At 33.6% G+C, this 13,721-nt stretch overlaps 1 protein-coding gene across 3 annotated transcripts in view; it reads right to left on the bottom strand.

Annotated features, from left to right (window-relative positions):
- Window positions 1-4,651: 4,651 nt before the first annotated feature.
- Window positions 4,652-13,721, bottom strand: part of LOC149780360 (uncharacterized) — a 36,110-nt gene continuing 27,040 nt past the window's right edge. For all 3 annotated transcript variants that reach the window (XM_089937257.1, XM_089937256.1, XM_089937255.1), the window contains 2 exons: window positions 13,198-13,434; window positions 4,652-6,360 (listed from right to left, as the gene is read on the bottom strand). In XM_089937257.1, coding sequence (XP_089793383.1) covers window positions 5,648-6,360; window positions 13,198-13,434 — 950 coding nt within the window. In that variant the 3' untranslated portion in view covers window positions 4,652-5,647. The remainder of the gene's footprint in view (window positions 6,361-13,197; window positions 13,435-13,721) is intronic.

Here is a 13,721-nt window from a genome sequence, read left to right as displayed (position 1 = left end):
TTGAAAAAATTTAACAATCATCCGACATCCGAGAATTTAAGTAAATATCGTATTCTCCGGGCCAAAGCTCGCCGCACAATCAAAGAAAGTAAACGAGCATCATGTAAGAAATATGTTTCCTCTTTAAACTCTCGTTCCTCAATTAAGAAAGTTTGGGACACGATCCGCAAAATAAACGGAAAGAGAAAACACAATTCTTTCCGACATCTAAAAGTGAACAATAACAATCTTAGCTCAAAACGTGACATAGCAAATGTTCTTGCTGATACATTCTCTAAAAATTCCTCATCATCTAATTATTCCTAAGCCTTTCAAAAATTGAAAACTCAAAAAGAAAAGTCACGTTTAAAATTCACATCCAACAACTCGGAAAGCTACAAACAACTGTTTTCACTATCAGAACTTATGGAGGCTTTAGACAAGGCCCATGATACTTCCGCTGGGCCTGACAAAATACATTACCAGTTTTTAAAACATCTTCCAGAATCATCTTGAACATCTCTTTTGAAACTCTTCAATGATTTATGGATTACTGGTAACCTCCCTAAAATATGGAAATAAGCAACAGTAATACCAGTTCCCAAACCCGGTAAAGATTGCGAAGATCCTACCAACTATCGACCTATTGCACTCACAAGCTGCATGTGCAAAACAATGGAACGAATGATCAATTCTCGGCTTGTATGGTACCTGGAAACTAACAATTTAATATCTCCTTTCCAAAGTGGCTTTCGTTATGGACGGAGCACCAACGATCATCTGGTTAGACTAGAAACATTCATTCGCGATGCATTTATCAAGAAAGAACATTTAGTAGCGGTTTTCTTTGATTTAGAAAAGGCCTATGACACAACATGGAAGTACGGGATACTAAAAGACCTGCACGATCTAGGTCTAAAAGGCCATCTGCCCTCTTTCATATCTAACTTCCTCTCAGACAGAGAATTCAAGGTACGAGTCGGCTCTACTCTCTCAGATTTGCACGAGCAAGAGATGGGTGTGCCCCAGGGCAGTATTTTGTCTGTGACACTTTTCAATATCAAAATTAATAATATCACCAAGTGTTTGACTCCTGGTGTGGATTGCTCACTATATGTTGATGATTTTCTCATCTGTTATTGGTCAAAGCACATGCATACAATTGAAAGACAACAACAGCAAAATATCAACAAGATTCAACATTGGGCTAGTACGAACGGTTTCAAATTCTCGAAATCAAAAACGGTATGTATGCATTTCTGTCAATTACGACGACACCACGATGAACCTAAACTCACGCTGGACGGAACACCTATTCCAGTTGTTGAGGAAACAAAATTTTTGGGTATTATCTTTGACAGAAAACTGACTTTTATTCCACACCTAAAACACTTGAAAGCCAAATGCTTAAAAGCACTTGACCTACTTAAAGTAGTAGCGCACACTGACTGGGGTGCTGATAGAAAAGTCATCCTAAATTTATATAGAACGTTTATTCGCTCCAAACTAGACTATGGTTGCGTTGTGTATGGTTCAGCCTGAAAGTCATATCTTAAAATGCTTGATCCAATTCATCATCAGGGAATAAGACTGGCTCGGGGAGCATTTAAAACATCCCCGTGTGAAAGCCTTCTAGCTGAGGCGAATGAACCTCCGTTATCGCATCGTAGAGAAATGCTTTCCGCACAGTATGCTCTCAAATTAAAATCAAACCCTCTGAATCCTGCTTTTTCGGCTGTTTTTCAACCCAAATGCAAAACTTTATACGAAAATAAACCAAATGCCATACCTTCTTTTGGCATCAGAATATCATCCAGCCTTGACACTACAAATATAGATCTTTCTAAAATTCAGAAAACGTCCATCTCCGAAACACCACCCTGGCTGCTTAAACAACCAAAAGTACGTTTTACACTACACGATGGGAAAAAATCTGAAACAAACCCTTCTGTCTTCCACATCTCTTACCATAAACTCCTCACCGAATTTAAAAACTACACCAGAACTTACACTGATGGATCAAAGGATGAGGAAAAGGCTTCTGCAGCCTCTGTTTGTGGAAATCTCACAAAGCAAGTTCGCTTACCAAATGGAGCATCAATTTTTCAGCCGAAATCAGAGCAATAGAGCTTGCTCTGCAACATATAGGAAAGAACCATATTTTAAACAGTATCATCTTCTCCGACTCGCTATCAGTACTCCAATCACTACACAATAGAAAACTGGAGAACCCATTATTGAAAAACATACTCGTAAAAAATACCGAGCTGAGTGTCTCCCACAATATAATATACTGTTGGTTACCTAGCCACATTGGCATTAAAGGTAACGAAAAAGCAGATCGCGCTGCTAAAATGGCCCTTACTCAAGAACAATCTGATTTTAAAATACCATATACTGATTTTAAACCTTGTATCAGAAAGTTATTTTGTCAGAAGTGGCAGGCATCATGGAATGATGCCGTGAATAACAAACTTGATGCAATCAAGCCAACTCTAGGAGAATGGACTCCTTCGTTCAGAACCATTCGTAGGGAGGAGGTAGTCATAGCAAGAATCCGAATTGGTCATACTTATATCACCCACACCCACATACTAAAAGGTGAAGACCCACCAGAGTGCGTTTCTTGCAATGAACTATTCACTGTCAAGCACTTTATGAGAGTGCTTCGAGCTACAACCTACGCGCAATCGTTATTACATTGTGCATGACATGAAAGAACTTTCTGATACTATAAACTTCACTCGTATTATAGAGTTCCTGAAAGCCGTAAATATTTACTCTAAACTCTGACTTTTATGCTATCACCTTGTGCAGCTTTTATGCAATATATATACCGTCCCATTTTAATACATATTCATCTTATTTACATGTCCCGTTGATCGGGAAGCTTTATTTTGCACCATTACCATCTTACCGTTTTTAATTTCAACCATTTGTTCTCTTATATCGCTGGTCGATATAGGACCTTTTATAAGTTTTAAAAGATTATGCAAATAACTCTTTGTTTGGCGCTAAATAGCCTAACAGTGCTGATGCGCCGTTGAAAATAAATTAATCAATCAATCAATGCTCCAGTCACTACACAATAGAAAACTGGAGAACCCATTATCGAAAAACATACTCGTCAGAAATACCGAGCTGAGTGTCTCCCACAATATAATATACTGTTGGTTACCACTCCAACATATTAAAATGTGAAGACCTACCAGAGTGCATTTCTTCCAATGAACCCTTCACAGTTAAGCAGTTTATGATAGAGTGTTTTGACCTGCAACCTACGCGCGATCGTTATTACATTGTGCATGACGTGAAAGAACTTTTTGATACTATAAACATCACTCGTATTATAGAGTTCCTGAAAGCCGTAAATATTTACTCTAAACTCTAACTTTTATGCTATCACCTTGTGCAGTTTTATGCAATATATATACCGTCCCATTTTAAAACCTTTTCATCATTTTTCATTAACATTTACATCTCCCGTTGATCGGGAAGCTTTATTTTGCACTGTTACCATCTTACCATTTTAATTTCAACCTTTTGTTCTGTTATATCGCTGGTCGATATAGGACCTTTTATAATTTTTAAAAGATTATACAAATAACACTTTCTTTGGCGCTAAATAGCCTTAAAGTGCTGATGCGCTGTTAAAAATAAAATCAATCAATCAGTCAATCATATGCTATCGATCAAAGCACATGCATACAGTTGAAAGACAACTACAGCAAAATACCGTTTTTAATTTCAACCATTTGTTCTTTTATATCGCTGGTCGATATAGGACCTTTTATAAGTTTTAAAAGATTATACAAATAACACTTTGTTTGGCGCTAAATAGCCTAACAGTGCTGAAGCGCCGTTAAAAATCAATCAATCAATCAATCAATCAAAACCTAGCCACATTGGCATTAAAGGTAACGAAAAAGCAGATCGCGCTGCTAAAATGGCCCTTACTCAAGAACCATCTGATTTTAAAATACCATATACTGATTTTAAACCTTGTATCAGAAAGTTATTTCGTCAGAAGTGGCAGGCATCATGGAATGATGCCGTGAATAACAAACTTGAAGCAATCAAGCCAACTCTAGGAGAATGGACTCCTTCGTACAGAACCATTCGTAGGGAGGAGGTAGTCATAGCAAGAATCTGAATTGGTTATACTTATATCACCCACACCCACATACTAAAAGGTGAAGACCCACCAGAGTGCGTTTCTTGCAATGAACCATTCACTGTCAAGCACTTTATGATATAGTGCTTCGAACTACAACCTACGCGCAATCGTTATTACATTGTGCATGACATGAAAGAACTTTCTGCTACTATAAACATCACTCGTACTGTAGAGTTCCTGAAAGCCGTAAATATTTACTCTAAACTCTGACTTTTATGCTATCACCTTGTGCAGTTTTATGCAATATATATACTGTCCCTTTTTAATACCTTTTCATCATTTTTCATTAACATACAACATTTACATCCTCCGTTGATCGGGAAGCTTTATTTTTCACCATTACCATCTTACCGTTTTTAATTTCAACCAATTCTTCTTTTATATCGCTGGGCGATATAGGATCTTTATAATTTTTAAAATAATATACAAATTACATTTTGTTTGGCGCTAAACAGCCTAACAGTGCTAATGCGCCATTAAAAAATCAATCAATCAATCAATCAATCTTTTTTTATTAACAGAGAACATTTACATCTCCCGTTGATCAGGAAGCTTTATTTTGCACGGTTACCATCTTACCATTTTTAATTTCAACCATTTGTTTTTTTATATGGCTGGTCGATATAGGACCTTTTATCATTTTTAAAAGATTATACAAATAACACCTTTTTTGGCGCTAAATAGCCTAACAGTGCTGATGCGGCGTTAAAAATCAATCAATCAATCAATCAATCAATCAATGACCTCGGGTCACAATTAGCATTCATAATAAAAACTATTAAATTTCAATCTGGAAGGTTGTAAATGTTTACAGGATAAAGTGTTAGTGATAATTAGAAGGTCTCTTACTAAAATTATAATACAGAACTTGGACTATGTCAGATAAACCAGGAGAGTCCCAAAAACCCTAGATCCAGGCCCAAATTAACATGTTTACTTCTATTAATAATACTCTTAATATTAAATCCATACAAACAGATAATATTTTAACTATGTATTACTTCTTTACAGAATTAAAAGAAATTAATTCAGGTCAAGTAGAAAATAAATTTTGTTTTGGACAAGTCCAACACATATTGTTACAATATAATAGCATATAATGAAATAATTGGTTTTTTAAAAACTAACACAATTCAAATTAAATATATATAACAAATGAAATTCACAATAGATAGCTATGATTGAGGTAAAATATTCAGTATGAAAACTGTTCAATCATCAAAAGTTTAGTGTTTAAGAATGTGGATGTTCTTTCAAAAAGCATACAATACAAGCTTTTTACCTAATAATTATGCTTTAACCTTTCTCCCACGTTTTTAAAAACCAACACAAGAAACAAATATTATTCAGAAACATAAGATAAATAATAGGTTTTAGTCAGCCTCTTCTCCCAAATAATTTTCTGGCTTATGCCTATTTTAAAGTATTTACGAACTCATCATCATCTGAACTGACAATGATCAGAGGACTTCATGTGCTTATTGGGTAAAGTCAGTGTTGGCGTTTGGGTCCAAATATATCTTCTGCCAGTCTTTCATCCCGAAATCTCATATCATAACAAATTTCTGTCAAACACACGCCCTGCTCAAAAATGTATTCCTTTGGGATATTTATTTTTTCTTCCTGTGGAACAGTGTCATCATATAGCCAGTCTGGATATCCACGCAGTAGCATGGTTACCACATAAGGCATGTGATTGTGCTTACTAACAATGAAACCAGGTGATCCAGATGCTCCTTTGTTAAAAGTGCAATCAAACAAGACTTTGCTGCCATTGTCTGCCCCCGTGTATCCTGGACGTTTTATCCGACTCCCAACTTGGTGCTGCATGCTCCAATGTTGAAGCTTTTTAAACATTTTTCCTGTCAGATTTTCTTTTGGTGTTGATCTGTCAAACTCCTTGATCTCACCTCTGTTGTGCCCAACAAAATACAAAGACATGTTCTCTGATTCTGCAAAGTTCACAAGTTTAGGTGGAAAATTTAAACCTGTTGCCAGATTGTTTGGCTTCAGTTTGAGTACAGCGGCATCAAGTACATCATTTTCATAGCAGATAATTGGTTCAAAGTTGAAGCGATGTGTCTTTCTCTCTTCTGGAGTATAAGAGTGACCATCTGGTAACTCATAGTCAAAGTCAATGTACACAGTTGGATCTTCCAGGATTTTCACTCTGTCTTCTGTTGGTTGCTCAAGTCGTCGAGGAACTGCAACAAAGAATCAAACCATGATGAAACAATTAAGAATTAAACATTTAGCAACATTTTGAAAAATGCTAGAGAGCTGAAGCATCACTGGGATTTAACTATACAGAACTAGGTGCCTGTTTTGTTCTGAGTAAGCAGAATGAGCAAGTCTGATGTGGCATAGGGATACATCCAGGCTGTCAGGAAGTCATGCATTCATATGCCATATCAAACAAGTTATTTCCCAAAACAATGAGCAAAACACTAATACAGTTGGTATACATTACATACCACTCTTTCATGCATTGTAAATCTCTTTAGCATTAATGAATGGACAACGATCAAGATGAATAATTGTAACTGATACACGATGGTTTAGGTGGATACTGGAATACAGACATTTGGATGTCAGTAAAAAACATTTCCAATATGAGTGTGTGATAGAGAAATATGGAGCGAGCATCCGAATTGAACACCAGATTAGCAATGTAAGGTTAAATCATGGGCATATATCAATAATAATAATAATAATAGTAATGTAAGAAAATGTTTATGCAATATACAAAAACTTTCAAGCACCATGATCTATACAATGTAAAAAGTTATAATATTGATCAACATGATAGATAAGATAACAAGATAATCAGACAATGTAAATAGTATATTCAATGACAAAGGCTAAATATGCATAGTCTCTTGCTTATAACATAATTCATCTATGATTTGTAAAGTTAAATTTACAGACAAAGCTATAAGTTGTGATCTAGTTACATGGCTTTCACATGAAATTACAGTTAAGATTTTTTAAAATTCTTTTGATGACTAACTGTGGTAATTAGATCAGGGAGTATATGAAGAGAAATGCATTCTGGGTGTATTTTGTTTTAGGAAATGCTAAAAATCCAGTATGCAAATTTCATATATTTTTTGTGTGATGGCAATGAACACATGCAATGCATTTAAATAACGTACAATACATTAGACAAAATATAAATGACAAATATTTCAGGGATTTTGACATAGCAATAAAAGCAGCTGTACAACTCCATATAACTAAATATTTTAAGTTGCTTCTAAATATTTAACAATTTTAAATGTATTAAGAGTTTATAGAAAGTAATTCTCTCCAACTGAATTAAATTGGACATTTTTTAAAAATATAAATAAAATGTTTTTCTTGGAGCACTAAAATATTTAGGTTTGGTTGGGGAAAGCTTGTTTTTATTTATTTTGCCTTAAAGGCATTTCTGATTATTGGTGGGCATCAGATGTGTGCAGCAGCATTTCGGATTTGCTGGGCTCAGCCCTTAAAGGCAATTTTGCCAATAAGGATTATAATTGTAGTGTTTAACACAATATGGAAGCTGACCAAGCCTGGTCTGGGACTTGAATACAGTATTTCTACATCGGAGTCCATCTAAGCTTTGTCGCTCACTTCTGAACTCTATCTTCAGCCATTTGCAACACAAAACTATAATAGTGACTTATGGTTATGACTGATGAGTGTTACATACTAATCTTAACTATTGTTTCCACTTATAGTGTTACTTGTTATACTTCTATCTTATAACTTATAGTATCTTATACCTTATAGTGTTACTTGTTATACTTATAACTTATAACTTATAGTGTTACTTGTTATATTTCTACTTTATACCTTATAGTGTTACTTGCTATACTTCTATCTTACAACTTATAGTGCTACTTGTTATACTTCTTTCTTATAACTTATAGTGTTACTTGTTATACTTCTATCTTATAACGTATAGTGTTACTTGTTATACTTCTATAACTTATAGTGTTACTTGTTACACTTCTCTTATAACTCATAGTATTACTTGTTATACTGCCATCTTATAACTTATAGTGTTACTTGTTATATTTCCATCTTATAACTTATAGTATTGTTATATTTCTATCTTATACCTTATAGTGTTACTTGTTATACTTCTATCTTATAACTGATAGTGTTACTTGTAATACTTCTAATAACTTATAGTGTTACTTGTTATACTTCTTATAACTTATAGTGTTACTTGTTATACTTCTATGTCAGGGATTGTCCTGGGCTTCGCCAATGTCGCAAATTGCGATTTTTTTTCCTTATTGGCGACAAAAATATCCCATCTGGTGATTTTTTTGGCGACATACTTTTTAGTTATTTAATTTGTACATACAATCACGGATTTGGACTGGATAAATTAAAAGGCAGAACGAAAGGAAGCCACAAACTTGACTAAGCAATGCATTGGTATCAATCTGTTACACAAACAATCCTTTGTTCTTATTGACAACCCCATCTTTACAGTGCATTGTTACATCATAATCTGCTTATGCTGACATCTGGGCTGAGTACTGTATGCTGCGATACAGTCAATCATGCTACCGCACTATACCTACAACTGACCGACTTCTGAAGACACGAATAGAACAGATACAATTAATTGAATGGCTAATCCTTCTGTTTTTTTATACATATACGAATACAATAGTTTTGCTGAACCTTCACAGAAAACTGATAAGCTTTGAAGTACCGACAACTGTGTATAACTACAAAGCAAATGGAATCAATCTAAATCACAATTACATCTGTCGCCAGTGCAGCATTTTACTCATTGATCTTTTCCTTTTGCCATCAGTCCTGTGTTACGGCTGCAGAGACTTAAACTCCGCAACAAGAAATAGCAAAAAAAAGAGAACAGTTTTGCATAATTAATAATAATTATTTATTTCTCAAAATACAGGAGTGAAAGAATCCCTAAGTTGGGTGTGAATTTATGCTTATATATACGGTCCAATATTGCCAGGTGTTGACTCGTGTAAGTTTCATTCGTGGGAATGGAGATCCTATTTTTCTTGTCGAGAAAATTTATACAGCATTCAGTGATCATTCTTGGGATTTAGGAAGCAATTCGCTACAAGCTTTGTGAAGCTAGCCATAAAGGGGGGGGGCTGCTGAGAGACTACTGGTGTCACCTGTCAGCACTGTACACTGTGAACGTGGATTCAGTAAGATGAACTTCATAAAAACTGACATCAGAAATAAGCTCTGCATCTCATCTCTCGAGAATTTAATGAGAATCAACATGTACAGATGTGAAAAATTAGACTTTGAAACTGCATTCAACAAGTGGGCAGCCCTAAAATCGCGACGGATCTTCATGTAAGACTTTGTAACATTTTGTTAATGCTTCTTGTAATTAAAGTATTAACTAATCCATCTTTTGTAATTTTCATTGCCTGTTACATTAATAGACTAAATTAACACTTGGAAAAATGTACACTACTTTTTTTGGCGACACTTTTTGAAAATTGGCGACAAAATATTGAGGTTGGCGATTTTTTTGGCGACAGCTTTTTAAAAGCCAGGACCATCCCTGTATGTTATAACTTATAGTGTTACTTGTTATACTTCTTTCTTATAACTTATAGTGTTACTTGTTATACTTCTAATAACTTATAGTGTTACTTGTTATACTTCTGTCTTATAACATATTGTTACTTGTTATACTTCTATCTTATAATGTACAGTGTTACTTGTTATATTTCTATCTTATAACTTATAATGTTACTTGTTATATTTCTATCTTATAACTTATAGTGTTACTTGTTATATTTCTATCTTATAACTTATAGTGTTACTTGTTGTACTTCTATCTTAAAACTTATAGTGTTACTTGTTATACTTCTAATAACTTATAGTGTTACTTGTTTTTATACTTCTATCTTATAACTTATAGTGTTACTTGTTATATTTCTATATTATAACTTATAGTGTTACTTGTTATACTTCTATCTAATACCTTATGTTACTTGTTATACTTCTATCTTATAACTTACATTATTACTTGTTATACTTTTATCTTATAACTTATAGTGTTACTTGTTATAATTCTATCTGATAACTTATAGTGTTGTTATACTTTTATCTTATAAGTTATAGTGTTACTTGTTATACTTCTATCTTATAACTTACAGTGTTACTTGTTATACTTCTGTCTTATAACTTACAGTGTTACTTGTTATACTTCTATCTTATAATGTATAGTGTTGTTATACTTTTATCTTATAATGTATAGTGTTACTTGTTACACTTCCATCTTACAACTTACAGTGTTACTTGTTATACTTCTATCTTATAAAGTATAGTGTTACTTGTTATACTTCTATTTTATACCTCATAGTGTTACTTGTTATACTTCTATCTTATAACTTACAGTGTTACTTGTTATACATTTATCTTATAACTTATAGTGTTACTTGTCATACTTCTATCTTATACCTTATAGTGTTACTTGTTATACTTCTAATAACTTATAGTGTTACTTGTTATACTTTTATCCTATAACTTACAGTGTTACTTGTTATGCTTCTATCTTATACCGTATAGCGTTACTTGTTATACTTCTAATAACTTATAGTGTTACTTGTTATACTTCTGTCTTATAACTTATAGTGTTACTTGTTATACTTTTATCTTATACTTTTTTAAGTTATAAATTACAAATTATTTCTTTTAACCCCTAAGGTGTATTATTTACCTAACTTTCAATAATGGTTCTATTGAAGTGTATGCATCTTGTACACTAAATATTTTGTATTTATCTGTTTGCAATTGTTTCAAATGGAAGAGCTCTCTTTAACTCCAAACCTAATATTCTCAAATAGTCAAATTAGTATTGTTTACTTCCCTTCTATTTCTTACAAAGCAGAAGAAAAGTTTCTTCAAAGAAAATAAATTGATCAAAATTGCATCAGAAATATGACTTCCTGAGTGTCAACAAGTTCAAATGTAATGTCACCCCATTGACATGTGTATTTTGCTCATTACTGAAATCATCCCAGACATTGATCAAATAAGCATACATTCCAAGTTTAATCAAAACTGTATCAGAAATGTGGAGTGGTAACAAGTACAGGTGCATGGTATTACCTGTGTAAATGTTTACAGCTGGCACTGTATTTTTCCTGGTGGTATGTGCCACTGTACATTTTTTACTGTACCAGTATGGATGTATTTTCTGTCAGTGAGGAATGTACAAAAATTCCCACAGAATCTTGTTATAATTTTATTTATATTAAGTTGGGTTTTCACTAATAATGACAAAATAGTTTTAAAATTATTTGTTTTTAACAGATATGTTGTATTTGTCACAAATTAATGTTTAATCACATGTTTGACATGTGTCCCATGTGATGTGGTAACCAAATGGAATGTTGTTAAACATATTTGGGTTAAATCAAACTTTAAGAAAAAATCTAAGGAAGGAAACCCACATATAATGTTTCAGTTATTTACTAGTATATATGAAATTCTTAAGTATATATATTCCTTTGTAAGAATGTAAATCATCCTATAATTTTAATTAGTACACGTCTTCTGTCTGAACTTGCAATAATTTCTCAATATATGTTCACGTTTGTTGAGTAACTGTCTTTTATGTTTACTCACCCTATCTAATAAATATCTTGCCCAGGCATTGGCATCCCACTCAAAGTTTCCTTGCCTATTATATCATTTTTGTATCTAGAAAATGGAAGACTTTAGTAACAACATTTCCTATTTTTATGAATAGGCTCTCTAATGTCAGCATGATGTCTTTCACATTATCTTTTATCTCAAATAATATCATGGACAGAATATGTTATTTTGCTAAAAATCAGAGCAAGATATATTTTCCACTATTGACAAAAGGAAATTAAATAATACATTGTCAGGCCACTTTCCCATAACATTAAATTGTTGGTCCTTAATATAACTGGTACACTGTGGTATATATCATGGTATTGGCACGAAATACTGCAGTTTTTCATGGTACACAATTCTAGTAACAAGCATGGTCAATCACAAACAAAAAGCCTAATTTAAGTGCTTGGATTGCATTTGTTATCAAATTGATCTGAGATCTTGATGATATAAACTAACATTCTAAGTTTGTCAAAGCAAGATCAGAAATTTGAGCCCCAGAGCAGTAACAAACAATTGTTTAGGGATGGATGATAGAAACATGGCCATGTGGAGTGAATTAAAATTTCAAAGGACTTCAAGCCGATGGTTTCTATCAAGTTCTGTCACTCTGTTTAGTAACTGTGATGAAAATCTTTAAAGGATTTTTTAAAAATTTTAGTAATTGTGCCCATATTTGATGGCAGATGGAGGATTCTTAGTGCATTAAGAATAAAAGGAAGGTCACATTAAACATCTGTACAAGCAATGAGCACGGCTGCAGAGAAAAGGTCTTGTTGACTCTGGCTCAGATGTGATGACAAAATATGGCAGCCATCACAGATGGGCAGTACTTGCTTGCTACTGCCACCCTACCATCTGGAGTGTGTTCCGAGATAAAGGTCAAAACAATCATAGAAAGATGGACACTTGGCTGATAGCATCTGTGGAAAGCAGTTTCACCAATTGTATATCTACACTACCAGCTATATCCATGTCATCAACCCAACCCCATCCTCCACCCTTCACTACCTCACACTAAGGTCTTAGTTTTCTTCAAATAGAGAAAAACAAAAGCAATGTACTGAATCACACTCAAGTCATTGACCCAACCCATTCTCCATCCCTAACTATTTCATGCTAAGTCCTTAATTTCCTTATGAAAGAAAAAGTGCACATGAAGTGATTTGATTTATGTACAATATTAATAAACTACAACAACACTCTCTTTAACTTCATTTACTAATTTTGAATCAACGGCGATTAAATATGAAATACAAATTTTGGTCACAAACTCAACAGTAGAAGGATATTGGATCAAATATTTCTGTGGCTGCAGATTTATTTTCTGCAAATTTAATTACCATGCCAAATTATGTCACAGTTTATGCTTATGAAACTTTTCAACTTACCTGAGTTAATGATATCCATTACAACATGTCTTGCCGTCATGATGTAGCACTCTCCAACTCTGAAGCCTGTGCCTGTAACACTTGGAGAGCGAATAATTCCCACTGACTCGGCAATTTTCAAGACCAATCGAAGGTTGTAGATTGCATCTGTTTCGTCATTCATTTTACGAAAGTTTCCCAAGCAATTATTATCGCTTTCATTGGGATGTCTTTGAGCTTTATCTTCAGGATTTTCATCTACAAAATGGAAGTTGATCAATAATATCATCATGAAACCATCAAAGAACAAAAACTGAACTTGTACTCAAAATATCTGATTTTTTAAAATATATTTTCTTCCTGTGGGGTTAGAGTTAAACCAATTTAGGCAATCTTTAATATGAATATGAAAGTCAGATGTACATTATATTGAGCTATTTCTAAATGATTTTTAAATTTTTAGTCTGAGTTAAGTTTTTACCTTCAGTGTGTTTCATTACTATGGAAGTCTGACCCTATATTATCTAAAATTTTAAGCAAGGATC

This window comes from Sinohyriopsis cumingii, chromosome 16, assembly GCF_028554795.1.
Source record: "Sinohyriopsis cumingii isolate HCF-2022 chromosome 16, ASM2855479v2, whole genome shotgun sequence".
Taxonomy (NCBI): domain Eukaryota; kingdom Metazoa; phylum Mollusca; class Bivalvia; order Unionida; family Unionidae; genus Sinohyriopsis; species Sinohyriopsis cumingii.
This window is presented reverse-complemented; position numbering and strand designations above follow the sequence as displayed.